The 17,718-nt window shown below is 41.1% G+C and overlaps 3 protein-coding genes across 9 annotated transcripts in view; all 3 read right to left on the bottom strand.

The window, feature by feature from the left end:
- LOC117146812 (serine-rich adhesin for platelets) overlaps positions 1–8,125 on the bottom strand; it is a 32,858-nt gene extending 24,733 nt beyond the window's left edge. For all 7 annotated transcript variants that reach the window (XM_033313362.1, XM_033313357.1, XM_033313358.1 and 4 more), the window contains exon 1: positions 8,036–8,125. In XM_033313362.1, the coding sequence (XP_033169253.1) occupies positions 8,036–8,044 (9 nt within the window). In that variant the 5' untranslated portion in view covers positions 8,045–8,125. The remainder of the gene's footprint in view (positions 1–8,035) is intronic.
- LOC117146814 (DNA replication ATP-dependent helicase/nuclease DNA2) lies at positions 8,071–15,201 on the bottom strand. Its single transcript, XM_033313363.1, has 4 exons — positions 14,565–15,201; positions 13,464–14,501; positions 11,686–13,404; positions 8,071–8,147 (listed from the first exon to the last, which is right to left on the bottom strand). Exons 1-3 carry the CDS (start codon positions 15,108–15,110, stop codon positions 11,686–11,688), a joined length of 3,303 nt encoding a protein of 1,100 aa, XP_033169254.1. The 5' UTR covers positions 15,111–15,201; the 3' UTR covers positions 8,071–8,147.
- A 337-nt stretch (positions 15,202–15,538) lies between these two features.
- LOC117147927 (transcription factor 15) lies at positions 15,539–16,462 on the bottom strand. Its single transcript, XM_033315063.1, has 3 exons — positions 16,236–16,462; positions 15,990–16,120; positions 15,539–15,933 (listed from the first exon to the last, which is right to left on the bottom strand). Exons 1-3 carry the CDS (start codon positions 16,460–16,462, stop codon positions 15,839–15,841), a joined length of 453 nt encoding a protein of 150 aa, XP_033170954.1. The 3' UTR covers positions 15,539–15,838.
- Positions 16,463–17,718: the final 1,256 nt, after the last annotated feature.

The raw sequence follows: 17,718 nt of genomic DNA, 5'->3' as shown, positions 1-17,718 counted from the left end.
CATGGCTTTTTTTTCAATTAGGCAACCAAACAGACCAGACCACGACCCAAACTGAATCATGGCCAGCGGCCAGAACACAATAATCGGGCCAAGAAGGTAAATAGAAGGGAGGCAATTGTCAGGTCCAATTGACAAAGAAAAAATTAAACAGAGGAAAAATACCAAGAAAATTGTTTATTAAAACAAACTTTATGCACTACTTAATTATTTCCTTAAATTGTTTTTTATCTTAGCTCAACCCTCTGGAGTTCACTCATCGGTCAAAGGCATCCCCGAATCTTGTTTGAACTTTCCTCAATGGAATCGAAACGTTTTGGCCAAGTGAAAAGCCGCCCGACCGGGTCAAAAAAAAGAAAATTAAGATAGCCAATAAACGCACTTTGCGTTGGCCAAGAGTTGCCAATTACGGAGCAGAAGTCACCCAGTCATTGACTCCGCTTAGGGAACCTGTTATTGGGTTAGCCTCCTCCAATCCCCCGATCCGCCAATGCAACACTCGATACGTTTCCACGACTCTGACTGCTCCGCTTTTTGCTCCTTGGAGGCTTTCTTAATCACCTTTTGGCGTGACAGGAGGCCACCAAATACCAAAAATCAAAAAACGTAAACCAAAAACACCGATACCGATACCGATGAGAAAAGCGAAAGTTGATGTCGCCGGATGCTGCAGTTGGGGTGAGATTATGTCCATCTTTGTTTTGGCCGCTGGATCAATGCATTATGGGTCAGCAAACGGCGGTCCACAAAATACAAATACAAATACGAAAATATAAAAAAAAAGAAAACACATCTGCCGAAGCGGTTTTCCAGCTCTCACACAATTGAGCCATAAAGCGTACATATCAAATCGATAGATTGTGAAACTGGCCCACTGATGATTGTGAAAAATGGAGACAGTGCCTGTCAAGGCCAATAAAATAGAAAACCCCACTCCAAATCAAACGATTTCGGTCCATCTTTGGATCTCCGATCTCAACACGCATCTTCTCGTGATCAATGTCAATGCTCATACATTCATTTACTACTCGGCAACATCATCATCGCCTGCATCGATGTCAAAATTTGCATTTAACATTTCTGCATTTGGCCAAACTGCAGAATTCAAGTTCACTCGGTTTTGTTCCATTGTCTGCAGTTTGCCTTGATGATGTACCATATCTTGGCCATCCCCATCCTCACCATCGCCATCACTATCATCATCATCGTAGCGATTCGGCATTGTTTTCGTCACGTCACGAGCCCAACAATGGGCAGTTCATTAAATCCAATTACACGCCAAATATTTTGCGACTGCCTTTTAATGAGAATTCCAACAAATTTTGGCAACCATTCGGTTTTCGGTGTACAGAATTGTGTAAGTTTTGTAAGCCGAGTTTAGCAAAGGGTATAATGGAAATTTTTAAGCATTTCAAAACAATATTTGTAACTACTTGTAAATAAATCAGCATAATTAGGAGTTCTTTCTATTATTTTTTTTTTAGAATTTTATTACAAAATCGTTAGACTTTATTACAAAATCGCTAGTGTTTGGCCAACAACATGTTCGAAGAAAGAGTATTTTGCCCACTTAAGCGGCACCCCCACCAAAATTTCCAATTTCGCCGCATTTTAGTGGACTTAAGCTCCACTCTGCTGTCGAATCAAAATATTATCCTTTTTTGCGCGCGCTGCAGCATGAAAATTCAATTTAAGGCCTGAATGGTCTAAGCAGGCGGGATGGATGATGGCCAATGGAATCGATTCCATCGCGTGTCCAGCTTCCGGGACGTTGATGATTCACTCGCAGAAACTGGAACTAATCCGTTTAGAGTGGCCTGACTCATTCGTCTAATCGAAATGCGTGCGAAATCCAATCAAATCGAGACAAATAAAACGTGAAATGTCAGAGAATTTTAATAACCATTCCACCACAATTCATTATCATTTCAATTCGACTGCATTGTCTTTGAGACACATGGCGATTTCGATTCGTTTTCGGTTTCAGTTTTGTTTTCAAGGTGCTCCATCAAGTTGGTCAAAACAAACAAGACATTGGAAATGGCCATTAGTTGCTACCCCGTTTTTCGCCTACTAGCCGCTTATCACTTTGCATTTGTCGCCGTTTAATGGTGCAATTTTCCCCATTAACGCAAATTGCCCGGCGATAGAGATTGGCAAGCGTGGAGGGGGGATGCCACTTTTGGCCAGATGTTTGGCGAAAGTCAAAGCGGCTAAACCACGATGAGGTCCACAAAAAATTGCATTAAAAAAAACGGCAACTTTTAAGCTTTTAATTAAAAGTTAAGATAGCAAAGTGTTGCTGATTTTATCTCTTTGCTATTTAGGTATTTAAAATGTTATAAAATCGTTTAATTTCAATTCTAAAACGGAATAGCCAACATTTTCCCACAACGTTCGTCCAAAAACTCCCCCTCAATCATTTCGTTTGGCCATAAACTTTCCCTGCCAGTGTGGCCAGCTGTCAGGCGGATACTTTAATTAATGTTTGGTCACCTTAATTGCCATGCAGATCGCACACATGAGTTGACCATGAAAAGTCGTCGGAGGATTAACGAGCGGATTTGCATGACATGAAAACCAGAAAACTGCAAGTGCAACACATGTATCTTTTCTCCGGATTTTTTTTTCATTTCTTTTTAGGTTGTCTTCTTGAGTGAAATATTTTTGCTACTGTCATTTATCATATCGCCGAACAATATTTCTGCGATTTGTCAACATACGGTTATGTCAAAAAGACAGCAAAAAAATCAGGTTTGTAATACAGTAGTGAAAGCTTTTGAAAAGAAAACTATAAGGCCAAAGAGCTACAAAAAATATGTAGTATACAGACAAGAAATCAATTAATTGTATGTTAATTTAATTTGCAATTTCAAAGATCATCTGTCAAAGAAATGGAAAAGAAAAGGCTAGCGAAGGGAAATTTTCGCTTAATAACATCGTGTTTAACTAGCGAAATCGATTCAGATGATTAAAATGTAGATACATATGTATCTTTTGCGGTTAGATGTGCCTTTTTCCTAATTCTCAATGGCACGCGTGTGAATGCATTACATAACCATTTTAGCAAGTCAATAGCCTTTCAGCCAAGTTACAAATTGGCAGGCCAGCGACATTTTTTAGTGCGTGATTCAGGTGCGTAAGTCGCTCGCCGATTCGCCACTCCAAAGTGAAATCGAAAGTTGGACGTCTGTCAGGCCAGCTCAACTATATAATACCCCCTACCCCCTATTTCTCCCTCTACCAAAATAAATCCACATTTTTTCGTAGGGCGCCGGATGGATCCACAACAAACTTGCAGCACATTTACTTTGCAATTAGCAGCGGCCTAAGCGATAATTGGCAAGCCAAGCGAAATTAGCAGCGGCTAACGGTAGGTGTTATACACCAACTCATCTCTTTTATTATTTTTTTCTGCACCACCACTTGCCGGGTTTTTTTGTTAAGTTTTTTTTTATTGCCGGTGGCCAAATTAAACAGTTGTAAAAGCGCTGCGAGCATTTCTTTTTGCCATTTGAACCAATTATGTCATCTCAACACAATGAGCAGCAAATAAAAAGAAAACCAAAACGGAAGAAGCTCAATCGAAGAGCGTTGATCTTGCGTAACTTTTATGCCCTTTTAAACACACGGCTTTAGTATACAATTTATTTATACCTTTTTTTTATGTATTAACTTTTAACCGTTGTTGCGCCTTCTGCGGTCTCGGTTTTGCTCACTTTCAATTTCGTTCAGTGGAAATTATTAAGTCCACAAATTCGAAAAAAATTGTTAAAAAAAAAAGAAAGATACAAGCTGACTGGCGCATCCGGCAACAGGCCGACCAAAAAACACAGAAACCCGTGAAAAAACATGAAAACCCGAGAAAACAAAACAAAAACCATTATCGTGATGCACATTCAGGTTCAAGTTGAGTTGCAGATGAAAATCCCAAGTCCGAGATACAGAGGCTGAGGTCGAAAAAAAACAAAAAAAAAACAAACTGGGCACTGGCACTGGCTAATTTTGGATGATTTTCAGCGGCTCGTGAAGTGACTCCCAATGGGTTAAAAGCGGGGTGGCCAGGGGTTAAGGCGGAGATTTGGTTGCCCATGAAGATAATGCCATTGTTACATCCGATTAGCCGGACTCAACTTAATTAGATCGAAGCATGACTTTGAAATTTGTGCGCCTCTTGATTGTAAATGGAAATTAGAGGAAGTGAATTAGAGAGTGAAAGACGAAGTGAAATATGACAGATGCGCAAGAAGCTTAAAAGGTTTTCAGATTCATTTTTAATTGAGAGAAATGGCAGCCATCGAATTTCTTAAATAGAAAGATAAATGGATTGATTAGGTTATTGTGCAAAATTTTGCAAAAATATATATGCTTAAACTATTTACTTCAATTTCCGAGCAAATCTGTCACAAAGCTCTCCCTTTATTTAGACGCCATCCTTGCGGCAATTAAAGTGGCAATTGTTAACCAACCCTCCACTCCTCGTTTTGATTTATTTTCCTAGCCATTTCGTCTCGTTTCGTTTGGGCCATTTGTGTTCGTGTGGCAAATGCAGTCACATTCTTTTAAATACCAATTGGGGGTCAGTCGGACCGTTGGTCAAGAGACTCAGGAATTTGAGCAAGTGCTTTGTTTTGTTATTGCGACGGCCAGGCTATTTGCTGCCCAAGAAAACGAGTTTAAATGCCGCGAGTGGAACTCGGTTGGCTTCGACGCTCTGGCTTAATAAATTAATTTATAACTCTTGCTTTTTCTCCGCCTCGAAACACGTTGACCTTCAGGCCGCATAACCGATCCATGAGTCTGTCTGTAAAAACACCGACTTATATATGGCTATATGAATATGAATATAAATATGAATATACATATATAGATTTGGTATTTTTGCTATATGTGCTTAAATCTGTCAGTTGAATTAACAGTTACGTCTCGAGTGCCGCCTAAAGGCCCCAGAGGCTGGGCTCCAAGGGTGGGAATCTGATTTTTTGATAGAAAGTGCGGCCATTGAGTATATACATATATTATTTAATTGGCCAAGAGGTTGATTGTAAGGCACTAATTTACTACTTAATTTTCAATGTTTCAAGTTCCTATTTATAATAGTAAGAACCCACTTAGTTCATTCTATTTAATTCCATTACTATTTTATTATTAATTCTTCATAATTTAATTGAGCAATGAGCAAATGAAAATCGGCGCTTAAAGGGCGGTTGCAAAATGCCAAAAGCTGCAACCGAATGCAGACTCAAATATCAAAGGAAGCACCCGACCCACCCCGTCGGCTGTCGACGTGTTAATGATTTGCATGTTCCCAAATCAAAGCCGAGGTAGACCCCCGTTTTAACACAATTCGCAGACATGGCTGGTTAGCGGTGTTGTCGTTGTCGTTGCCATGGAATTGAATCATCCCGGCAGTCTCTGGAGTATATATCTGCGCACTGCCTGTGCCCCACCCCGCAAAATCGCCTTAACCCGCTGGTGCCCTGTGTGCCGGTGGCGTATACGTAACGTAAGTTGAGGCAGCTACGGCAGCAGCAAAAATAAGAAAAAAAAAATGGCACATTTTGCAATAAAACTGAAGACAGATCCCGATGCACGTGTATCTGTGCATCTGACAGATACAATTACCAAAGGCGATTGCACTGGGAATGCTGGAATTTCAGGCCAATGCGGTTTAATAGCCCAAAAAACCGGTAACTTAATGACACTCTTCTATAATGCTTTTTGAATAAAATGCCAAAACGCATCATCCCCCCGCAGGTCGCCAATTTCAATTTATATAGGTATCTACATTCACTTTTTAACTCTACGCTCTTCGGGTTTCACTTTCAGCCGGCTGCGAATTCCGATTTGCCAATCTGGAAACCTTTCCATGACTTCGAGGCGGATGTACCATCTCCGGGGTCAGATTATACGTATGTATTCATCCGAGATCAGCATCATCGGGATGTAATTATTCAATATTAACGCGGACCTATATGCACAGTTAGTTACTTGGGTTTTTGCACAGCTCTTCATCAGTTAATGACTTTGCTTATTTTGGGATTTTTTGCTTGGGATACTTAAGAAATATGAATGCATCATGAGCTTTTTGTTACTCCTAATATAATATGATATTCTATTTAACAAAAATATAAATATAATTGTGCTCTGAAGGTGATAATCATCTGAAGAAGTTAAGCAGCCACTTGGAAAGGGTATTGAATTGAAAATCAGACACTTGGATAGACCAACCGACTGATTTAATGCATGCATATGGCAGATGGAGGAGGATCGGCTGACTGGAGGCTTGGGATCGCATCGGAATGGATTGGATCGACTCGTCTTGCTTTTCAGTTCACTGTCATTGTCTTTTGGGTGCGGCTGCAACGCGTTGGCGTTGCAACTTGCAATGTTGCAGTTGCAGCTTTGCTGGTGCATGAATTTGTAAATTGCAATTTTCACTGGCTTATTTTCTGGGGCTGGGCCACCGATTTCCGCCTGATATTTTTCTTTTTATTTTGTTGATGAAAACAAAAGCCGAAGACGATTTCCTCTTCTCACGCATTTTTGCGGCCTGACGTCAAACGGATTGGCGGAGATGAGACTCATCATTTTGGCTAGTCTTGGCAGCACTTGTCGCCAAACTTGTTTCGCCCCCGCGGACCTACAGAAAAAACGTGGCCGAAAATAAAATAAGCTCAAGCCGAAAATTGACAAAAATAACAAAAATCGAGCCATCAACAAAATAACACAATTCCTAAACGGGTTTTATGCGCATGCGCAGCAGCAAATTTGCATGAGCAACAGAAATATCATAGATTCGGGCCAGAAATATGCCTCATCGAAGGTCCAAGCGGATGTAGAGCCGCGTTTCAATTTGATTCGATGGACCCCCGAGCTAGTGAAATTGTAAAATAGTAAAAGTCTGGGATGTATCTCAAAATAGCAATAAGTAGACACCATCATCATCTTTTAATATGCGTGCAATGTATCTCGATTTCGCGATTCGTGTTTGAAAGTTTAAAGTTTTGAGTTTTGCACTCGATCGCTTCGATTAGCATGGGAATTGCAATCGTTGACGTCTTCAAAGGTGTTAATCCGTTGAAAGTTGTGGCATTACATAAGGCGCGAGATCGTAAAATTGATTTTTAGACCAATTTATGTAGGCGTGCATCCCTCATTCCTCTCACTTTTTTCCGAATTCCCCAGCTGAATGATAACTAATCAACTTGAACTTTCGATCAAAATTAATCAAAGATAGTTTTTAGATATGTCCAACTTAGTATTTATGAATTTTAATGTAAATAAACCATAAAATATTTGATTCGGAATTCATATGCAAATAAAATGCATAATTGAATGAGTCGTAAAAATTCTTCAAGATCTAGATAACTTATCTTGATCTAGTTGATTAGGAATTTCAAACATTTAAAAAAAAATCATAGATAATTACTAAAATTCCAGCAGTTAGTCTGTTCATGAATTTAGAACTACATAAACTAGAAAACTTTTACTTTTGTTAGAACTATTACTTAACACGTCGGAAACTAATATTCTGATGAATTCTTCGCGCCCAGCACGATGTGTCACACAAATTAATTATGCAATCATCTAAGAGAGACATTTTAATATCAAGTTAAACCAGGCAAACGAAATCGAAATCGCGGCCTCCATGAATTATTCAAATCAGCGAGAACGAAGAGTAACCAGTTTAGCGATCTTTCCTGATCTTTCGCTTTTTTTATTACTGTTTTTTTTTTTGCCCTGGGCAAGGATAACAGCTTTCGAGCGCGGATCCTGCCAAGGTTGTTTTCAACGAAATAAATCACAGCCTTTTTAAGCGGGCCAGGAAATCCAGTCGATATAGCCGAACTGGTAACTGGTCTAAATATTTACTACTTTTCGCCAGATTTGCGCTAATTGCGTACAAAATGCAGGCCACAAAAGCGGCAAAAAGAAACAAAAATGCGAAATAAAAATGATTTCTCAGTTTTGCAGTTAATGTCGAGAGTTGTTTTGTGGATTTTTTTCTTTCTTATATATCGCTGCAACCACTTACCGGAAGCATTTTGGCGGCTTTTTGCTGGTCGAGGTGGCAATACAAGGCTCCTTTGGGCTAGATGTTGTTACTTGTGTTGTTGTTGCTGCTGATGTTGCTGTTGTTGTTGATGCTGCTCTCGTTGTTGTTGTTATAATTTGAGTTAAACGCGACGACAACGACGAGGAGGAAAAAATAACGCTAAGATTTAGTGTGAGATTTTTTTGTCGTTAGCTTTTGGAAAATATTTGCTCAGAAAACTGGGCTAAATGCGGTTGCAGTTAGCAGTTGCTGCTGTTGCTGGTCTGTCTGTATTTTATGCAATCTGCACGGATCTTGGCTAAATGCTCCACTGCCTCCCAGCAGCAGCAGCAACCAAATAATAAAAAAAAGCAACCCAAACAGCAACTACTAGAGATGCCGAAAAAAGGCAGAAAACCAGGCCGAAAGTAAAAACTGTTACACACGTCTGCGCATTCAGTTTTTCACTTTCGGCCAGGCGCGGCGGCGGCGTCGGCGGCGCTCTTTTTGGCCCAATATAACTGAATAACTAAATCCGCACACATATCAAATCGCAGAAAAACTATCTGCCAAATTATCCACATTCACTCGAGGCACGCAAATTGAACAAGAAAAAAAAATACCAAGCCAAACAGAAAAGCAAAAAAATGCAAGAAAAGTTCCAGCCACGAACGAAGGCAACAATTGAACAAAAAAAAAGAAAAAAAAGTAGAAACGATTGACTATATAAACAGAGTATCTTTTTTCGTATGCGCGGCCAATGGCGAGTTACCGCTAAAGCCAACAATACCGTTCGAGAGTCGCCGCTGCACTGAATCCGTTTGGTGGCCAAAAAGCGTGGCCAACAGCAACCAGAAACCAGCAACATGCGACATAACAGAGGCCAAGCAGCAGCAACAGCAGCAGCAACTAGCAACACCAAACACAACCAGTTGCTGCGCAGCCGCAAAAGCCAGTTAAAGTCTGTTAAACCAGTTAACATGGCACTTTTGGCCAAGTTAAGCACTGCCAGCCAGCGGGCGAGAAAGACGTAAAAGCACGTAAGCGCTGCAAACAAAACGCAGTTCTTGGGCCCTCAAATTACACACGAAAGCCAAGAAAAACTAATGGCGCTGCTTTAATTTGCTTCATGACCAGAAAAAATTATCAATTATGGACACACTTTTGCGGTTTGAGGGTTAAATGGCAGTGAAATCGGTCACTAATTGTTGGCAATAATTGAGGTAAATGGTTATTGGGTTGTGCAAGACATTCTTGTTGTAGATTTTAAAAAATGACAATATTTACAAATATAAAAGGTATATATTAATAGTATAATGAAATGATTAAATTATTTATATTGATTAAAAGTTCAAAAGAGCTTAGCTTAGGTGATTCCCCTTAAAATACACAAATCGAAATTAATTTAAATCAATTTATTCAGCCATGGCAGCGATTTGTTCAAAAATAGATATGTAAAATAGAAGTATATTTTCAATTATTTCTAAAATTAAATTCAAAATTATTTAATTAATTAAAATCTCAATTTAAAACGAACAATGCAAAAAATCAATTAATTGTACTTTTGTACTTTTTCATTCCTTTTAATGTGAAATTCGATTATTTTTTAACTTTCAATTATACCCATAGCAATAATTTCATTTGGCCCAAGTTAAAAGGTGTAAAATTTCCTAATTTCGTCTTAAACCGTTTATCATAAGTACAATTATAACCTATTAAGCTAAATTTGTGCAATTTTCGACGGAAATTTGTGCGAAAGTTAAAGCCCATCGGCCAGCATCATCCCACAGATTTGAGCCGCTTTATAGACAAATGGCTTTTGTGGATCATCTTGCGATTGGAGTGTTCAATCTATTGCAACAGGTGATGTTGTTGTTGCTGCTGCTGCTCGAAGATGCTTAATGGGCTTAATTTGTTGCGCACACACAAGTGGAGGGAGACGTTGGAGGGTGGAGGGTGTTTCAAAAAAACCACATTTTGGGTTTGGCCGGAACTCAAAATCAATTCAGTGCCCAATAATATTGTGGCTGACCTTTGTTTTGGATCCACTCTCCACCACTCCACTTCAGTCCACACCATTCCCTATACCCAAAACCGCATAATACTCAGAGAAAAAGAGGGTTTACATAATAAGCATTAAATGCTGTCATCGAAATGCCAACGGCTGCCAAGCGGCGGCGCGAAATGAATTTCAAATATTTTATTAAGCGATTTGCTTATGCCCATTAGTGTTGTTGTTTTCCCCCGGACTGTTACTGTTACTGCTCTTGGTTGTCACTCCACTCCCAACATGCGAGTATTCGTCTTTCACATAGCATATCCATCTGACTGTGTCCGCTTTCTGCCCTCCAATGGTTATCTTGGTGTTTTCGGACTCTTCCAATGGGGTATACGCACTTTTATCAGGGATGTGGTAAAAAAGAACCACCCTACTAATACTACTACTAGTACTACACATTAGACATTAGAAGAGTTAATCTAAATGCTACTTCTACTTCTACTACTATATAGTACTACTACTACTATACCTACTACTCCTACTATCTATACTTCTAGCACTACTACTACTAATCCTACTACTCCTACTATCTTTACTTCTAGTACTACTACTACTCCTACTACTACTACTCCTACTACTACTACTCCTACTACTACTACTCCTACTACTACTACTCCTACTACTACTACTCCTACTACTACTACTCCTACTACTACTACTCCTACTACTACTACTCCTACCACTACTCCTACTACTACTACTACTCCTACTACAACCCTTTAGGGTATTCCATTTGCCTGCCTTACTTCTCTCCTATTTTAAGCGCTGTCTTCTCATTTCATTAAATTTCATTTCATTGGGTTTCGTTTTTGTCTCTGCTTTAGCCTTTCCCGCCTTTGAGGGCAATCAATCTCGCATTTGGTAACTGCCATTTGCCCAGGCGAACATAACACACCTGCATGGATGACGATGACGATAATGATACGATAATCATCTCAAGGATGACTCACGTTCGCTCCTGGCTGTTAAATGCATCCGCTGCAAGTGCCCCTTTCCCGCCTCTCCATATGTTCCATATACACTCATATATATCCATATACCCCCACATACACATATTCAGGGCACGCAGAGCAGCAGCTCAGACCTCGAGGTGCCCAACTTCCGCTTGGAAGGGGCAGGTTTTCGGGACTGGGATGAGAAGGTGGAAGGTGGCAACCAAGAGAAGGAACACACACGAACAACGGCTGGAGTGGGTGGTGGTAAGAAGTACAAATATATATATATAAATACTATAAAGACTGCCATGTGGGAAAATAGTTTATAAAGCTATTTTCTGGATTAAAAGATTACAGCAAATCTTTAAACAAACAAAGCCCTAGTAATGCGGTTAATAACCATGTTTTAAAGATTTTATTGAGGGGTCTTAAGTGAGGACTTTGGATTTACTGAGCAACGATTCTCGCAAATAAACAATTATTCTTAAATTTGTAGCAGCAAAAATTTTAAATTATTAAATAAATTGACTTTAATCAGCATATCTTGTAAACATTAAATGCTACAAAAATGCATCCTATTTAGAATAATTTCTTCAACAAGCCAAGTAAATAATAATAATAAAAAAAGTAATATATTGTGTAAATATAGCAATTACCTAGGTGTCCATTAGACCAACCAAATCCTCTTGGATGCGCTGCCAGCCAAACTCCATGCGGCCTTCTTCCAACTTGAGCCGACACCTGTCCGGAATGTGCTTAAAAAGCTGGCGGAAGGGTCCGTATTGCTCCAGGCACTTAATGTCCCCCAGTAGGATGAGTTTGTTCTTGGCACGGGTAATAGCCACTGTGAGACGGCGCTGATCCTCCAGGATCTCTGCCTCCCGCGAACGTTCCATGTCGGAGAAATCACCACCTGTTTTGGAGCAGCTGTATATGATGAGGTTTTTATCCCTGCCTTGAAACTGATCCACGGTGTTGCACTCCAGGTCGGTGTCCAGTTTGGAGGCGAGCTTTTTGAATAGCTCTACTTGAGCGCGATATGGTGCTATCACGCCAATCCTGGAGGCTTCGTAGCCCGATTTTAATAAATACCTAAGGAGTTGCATCACTATGCCCGCTTCACAGTAGTTAGTGTATTTGGATACTCTCTTTTTGGATGTAAGCTTCCTAATCTCATCTTTGTCCTCTCCAAAGCTTTGCTCTATGGAGGAGCAGGTATCCACCAGTCGCTGGGACGCATAAACGAATTCCTGGCAACGCTCCAAGCAATCCCCTGTATTTATCAGAGTGACTGCCTGCTCTAAGTGAGTTGTTAACGCACGCTGCACCCATCTGGGTGCTTGGTTCAACAGTTCGAGTTCAAACCTGGCGCCGGACACCTCATCCGAGGCACACTTTAGGTCTCCTCCATAGGTGAGCTCATTGGCCAGCCGGGTAATGGTCTTGTTCATGCGGTATTGCAGACTCAAAACGGCGGTGGCCTCTTCCGAGTCCAATCTTTGAAATAAAGTCTCATCCGCTCCCCTCTGTCGGGCTTCTTTGGATCTGATAATCGGCGGCAACTGCTCTGGATCTCCCACAAGGACGAATTTGCTGCAGTGAATCAATGGACGCAGCACGGTGGGCTGCAACACCTGCGTGGCCTCATCCACGATGCAATAATCGAAATGACGACGCTGAAAGAGCGGATGTCCAGTTCCCTGACAGGTCACTCCCACAATGGAAGGCCGCGCCAGAGCCTTCTCCAATTCCTCTACTGTCTTGCAGTCTTTTGTTAGCCTATCTTCGCTGATTTCCTCCAACTGCTTATGAATCCTAGAGCTAGAGCCCAATCTCATCATGGGCAATTCAAAAGGCAGCAAACGCATGAGCAGATTGTCCACCGCCGAATGCGTTTGTGCTGTAATAAGCACACTCTTTCCGAGAAGATGGAGCAGTCTGACAAGGGCAACCAATGTCTGGGTCTTGCCAGTGCCGGGCAGTCCCTTAATCAACATGTGACTGCTGGTTGTCAAAGCACGCAAAGCAGCATTTTGTTGCACTTTGTTTAGTTTCAGCAGCATGGATGCTCCTTTGGTGAGGATGATCTTGGGCAGAACTTTGTGCTGCTCTGGTGGCTTTTTGGCCACAATAATATCTCTCAGCTCCTGGAAGCGTTCTCCCTCGGAGAGCAGCATACCAAGATTGGAAAAGTTAAAAGTGGCAAAGGACTGCGAATCGTGCTTATCAATAATAAAGCCCTCCTGGCTATAACGCTGGCTAAGATCTCTCTCCAGACGAAGATCTAAACGACGAGCTTCCATGGATACAATATAGCCAGCGGCAACGGCCAAACGGGATGTGGAACTGATTACCACATATTCGCCCAAGCCGAACTAAAAGAAAGAGTCGGATTAAGAATAAACTGATATCTGGGTTTTGGGGCAAAACGTACCCCACTGAGGCTGAGATCTCGACTGGGATCTGCCTCTTCACCGAGCTCCAAGGTCTGGCGATAGCGTCCCTCTTCTAATACCACTTCTTGACCCTTCACCAGCTTCAAATGTCGAATGGCTCTGCCTTCTTTTTCTCTCTTCGCAGGGTCCTCCGTCCAAAAAGACCTCGCATGCGAGGACTGTCGATTGTGTTGCTCTTCTAGAGCCAGCAAGCCACACCAATGCTGCACGTAGGCGTGGTCTGCCTCACTTAGATGCTCCAATAGTTGTGGCATGAGTTTCTTGAGGGGATGTGAGTCGCTTAGTTGTAAACTAGAATCCTTCTGTGCGAAACTGGAGCAAATTGTATTGTAGGCACAATTGCCGCAGGCGCTGTGATGGTAAACGGGTTCGGGTAGCGGCAGTTGCTCCAGTGGATCCTCCTTGCCAGCCGGAATGGCTACTTCACGTGTTAGCCAGTAAGCCAGATCATTTCTTAGCATAAGGAGATCCCTCTGCTCGTTTCTCCCGCTGGCAACTTCTTTTAGGAGTCCCTCTTTGAGGTACAGAAGCAATCCCGACTGAGTATCCCTGCCCTGGGCAGAGTGCATCAGTTGGTAGAGCAGCAGTTGGCCCTTGTGTTCCATGGAGAAGCTGGCTCGACCAGTCTTCAGTTCCAGTGGTACGATCTCCTCTCTCTGCCGTTGATTTTTCACCTTTACGGAGACATCCACCTTACCCTTGAGTCCCAGTTGGGGAACCCAGAGGTTCTCCTCTATATCGCATATCTCGTGGATGCGACCGCTATAGACTTCGGGCAGCAAAACACTTGGCGTTTCACCCTTCACATATTGGGCCACAAAGCTAACAATCGGATCAATGAATTTCATCAGATGATCCTCCATTTCCCCTTGGCTGAGATTGCTGGCATAGAGTAAATGAGCCAAAGAAGAGCTGGCCAGCATTTCCTGGAGGGCAGATTGGATGTGTTTCTTATCGAAGAGCTTCTGGCGTAGAACCTTTTGCAGCAATTCGTGCACCAGAGTGCCAATGACCATCTGAAAGGGAATACATTCATACATACGTTAAGTTGGGTTATGCTGATATCGAGTTGTACTTACAACAGAGTTTCCAGAGTCCAGACCGCGAAATCGTTCCTGCAGAACGGATTTTCGTTTACAAAACAGGGAACCGGTGACTGTGGTGCCGGAAATGAGGAAATCTGGATGGGACACGCAGTAACCCTGCTCCTTATCGACCACATAGCATCCTGCAGACGGATCCCACTTGCCCAACAGGGAGACAGTATCCCCAACTTGCACTGGCATGCAATTCCACGGCGGTAGCAGTTGGCAATCAGCTGTGTCCGGATCCCCGCCAGAAATCCTCTTAACATGCACTTTGAGGCCTTTTCTATTGGGGAGCTGCTCCAGCTGCACCACTTCACAACGCTGCCACTCGGTGAGCTTCAATCGATGATTGGATATCGAATCCATAGCTGCAATCAGCTCCAAATCGAAGTCATCATTGTCACCCCAATCAATGTTCTCCAGTTCGTCTGACGAATAAGGCAGTTGCTCTTTGAATTTTTTATGCGGATTGGATGACGTCACGCCGGTGTTATCATTCTCCAAAATATTGGGGGTCAGCACGCGTTTTGTGGCCATCGAAGGGGCTATTTGTTATTATTGTTAAATTTTATTATTTACTTTATTTCAGTTATGTTTTGGCGGGAACAGCGTGACTGTTTTCTGCATGTGGTAAAATACTTACGAAAACACCGGCACTTTGTTGCTATTTAGCTAGTTCGTAGCTATTTCAGAGTTACCGCGTGTTTTAAACTAAAATCTCGTTCTATCACTAACAGTTGTTAGAACATGAAGTAATGTGCATCAAACAATTATTTAATAAGTAAAATTGCCTAAGCCGCGTTTTGTTTACTTTTTGTTTTCTTATTATATGTATATTTGTATTTTATACTGCGGATCTAGCTACTAATTTTAGTCATCTCAATGAAGTACAGGTGGCGCAGTTGCGGAAAACATCCGCACAGATGGCGTCAATTTCGCGACAAATATTAAATTGCTCGTGTTGATTGTGAACTCTTATTCAAACTACTTGATCAAAACACAAATTTGTTAATAGATTTTATTATTATATGTATAAAATATATATTTAATTTATTTTTTCCTACACAAGAGATCGAAATGTTGAAGAAGTACAACAGCCTAGTAAAGCAGTTGTATGTTGGCAAGCAGTTCACGTTCGCGGCAAGTTCGTTTCAGAAAATTACCATAGGTGGCGCTTCAAATGGGCGCCCACTTTGATTTCCTAAATGCAACAGATACGACGAAATATAAAAATATTCTTAGAAATATCCAGTTAATAATAAATTTCACTTGGTTTTCAGGCAGAAGGTGCAGATACTGATACGTCGAGTTAATCTTTCGCTCTCGTACTTGTGCAGCAAACATGGCTGGCATTCAGTGCCTTAAAAATTTAAACAAATTAGTTTAGTTTTATGTGGTTAACGTTTTTTTGCCAACCTGTTTCTAGGGTGCTACTTAGATGCGTTATATAGCTGCTGGCCAGGCGGATGATCTCGATCTTTGAAAGCTTGCGATTCATGGGCTCCGTGGGTATTAAACTTCTTAATGCCTCGTAGGCGGAATTAACACTGATTTTGTTTAGAAAAATTGGATATATAAAATGGTTAATTGTTAATAAATACACTTTCAACCATGTACCTTGTACATATTTTGTTTATAAATATATATATACTTTTCACTCACTTAAAAGTCCGGTAGCGCTCCCTCGCATTGATTTTCTGGCGCGGCGGTCGCCTCCTGTGATTTCCCTGATTCTCCTGCCCACCTGGATTGGGCTCCTGGCCAATCTGGGAGTCCTCCGAGTCGGCGGCTGCTCCACTTCCGCTTGCACTGCCACTACTATTGCTATCCTGGGCAAATACCGCCATCAAGTAGTTGGAAAACGACGACGAGGACGATGAGATCGCCATCCGTTAGCAGCGGCGATTGGCGAGCAACTGAGCGGACTCTCCGGACGATCCCATGACTATATCCACTTCTCCATCCCCCGGCTGCACATTTGGGATCTGCTAAATGAATTAAGTCATCGGCTAGTGACGACAAATTGTGCGTGAAGATGGGAAACAATAACGAGTGCGTTTCCTTCGCTAAATGTGTGCACTTGTCAAAACAAGTGAAGAATGCCGGGCACTTGTGCGATACTAATTGTGCATCAATTGGCCGGCGAACCAAGGATAAGTAACATCATATATCCATCCCCATTTGTCCTTCTGCGATTTGTTGGGTCAATTTGTTTGTTTGCTTGTGGAAAACGGAAATGGCACTTAGACCCTGACCTTCCCCTTCCCCAACTTTTATTTTATTTTATTTTTTTTTGGTTTTCTGGACCGCACACATGCCACGCATGCGTTACAGTAAGTCATTCAGTCAGTCAGTCATTTATTCATTTGCTCACTCAAGCAACGCAGTTTTGTGTGGAATGTGCCGAGATGGATAATCCAGATATTTATAAACCAGATTCGAGAAAATCGAGAGGGTGTGCATCGAAGCAACTCACTGCGAAATTGTACAAATATTTGCAAACGTATTTTAATTGCCCAAAAACATTTCTCACATTAATTTTTAATTTTAAAATACTTGGGCATCATTTGTAGTGATTTAATTAATTGAACGTAAAATATGGGGGGCTTGCCAACGATATTAGGAAATTTATTTACCTAATCAAACAAAAAGTTTAAGCAATCCGATTTTCATACAACACATTGAAAATAAATAAGCAAATATGGAATGCAAATATGAAAATACCTTTCTGATCTCGTAATTAAATTTCCAATCGAACTGTAATAAGAAATAGGAATTCTATTTTTAAGCAATTTTATACGTTTTGGCAAAGCGGTTTTTCCGAATTTCGGGCATAAAATAATTAGTATTTTGGGCACAGCACAAAAAATATTTGTTCAAATAATGAAAGTCATAGCTCGTCGAGATCGTTATTAAATTTCCAATCAAACTGTGTTCAAAAAGGCAAATTCTATTTTTTGGCCATTTTTTGCAAATTTTGATGATGTAACCCCTTACAAAAAATGCAAAAATTCACCCAAAAATTAATTTTCCTAAATTCTTCAAAAAGTGATAGGGATCGTTAGCATTGGTAATTATCTGCTCAAAACAGTTACTCTTACATATATATGACTATTTTTAGCGAAGTTATGATGAAAATTCCGAT

This window comes from Drosophila mauritiana, chromosome X, assembly GCF_004382145.1.
Source record: "Drosophila mauritiana strain mau12 chromosome X, ASM438214v1, whole genome shotgun sequence".
Taxonomy (NCBI): Eukaryota; Metazoa; Arthropoda; class Insecta; order Diptera; family Drosophilidae; genus Drosophila; species Drosophila mauritiana.
This window is presented reverse-complemented; position numbering and strand designations above follow the sequence as displayed.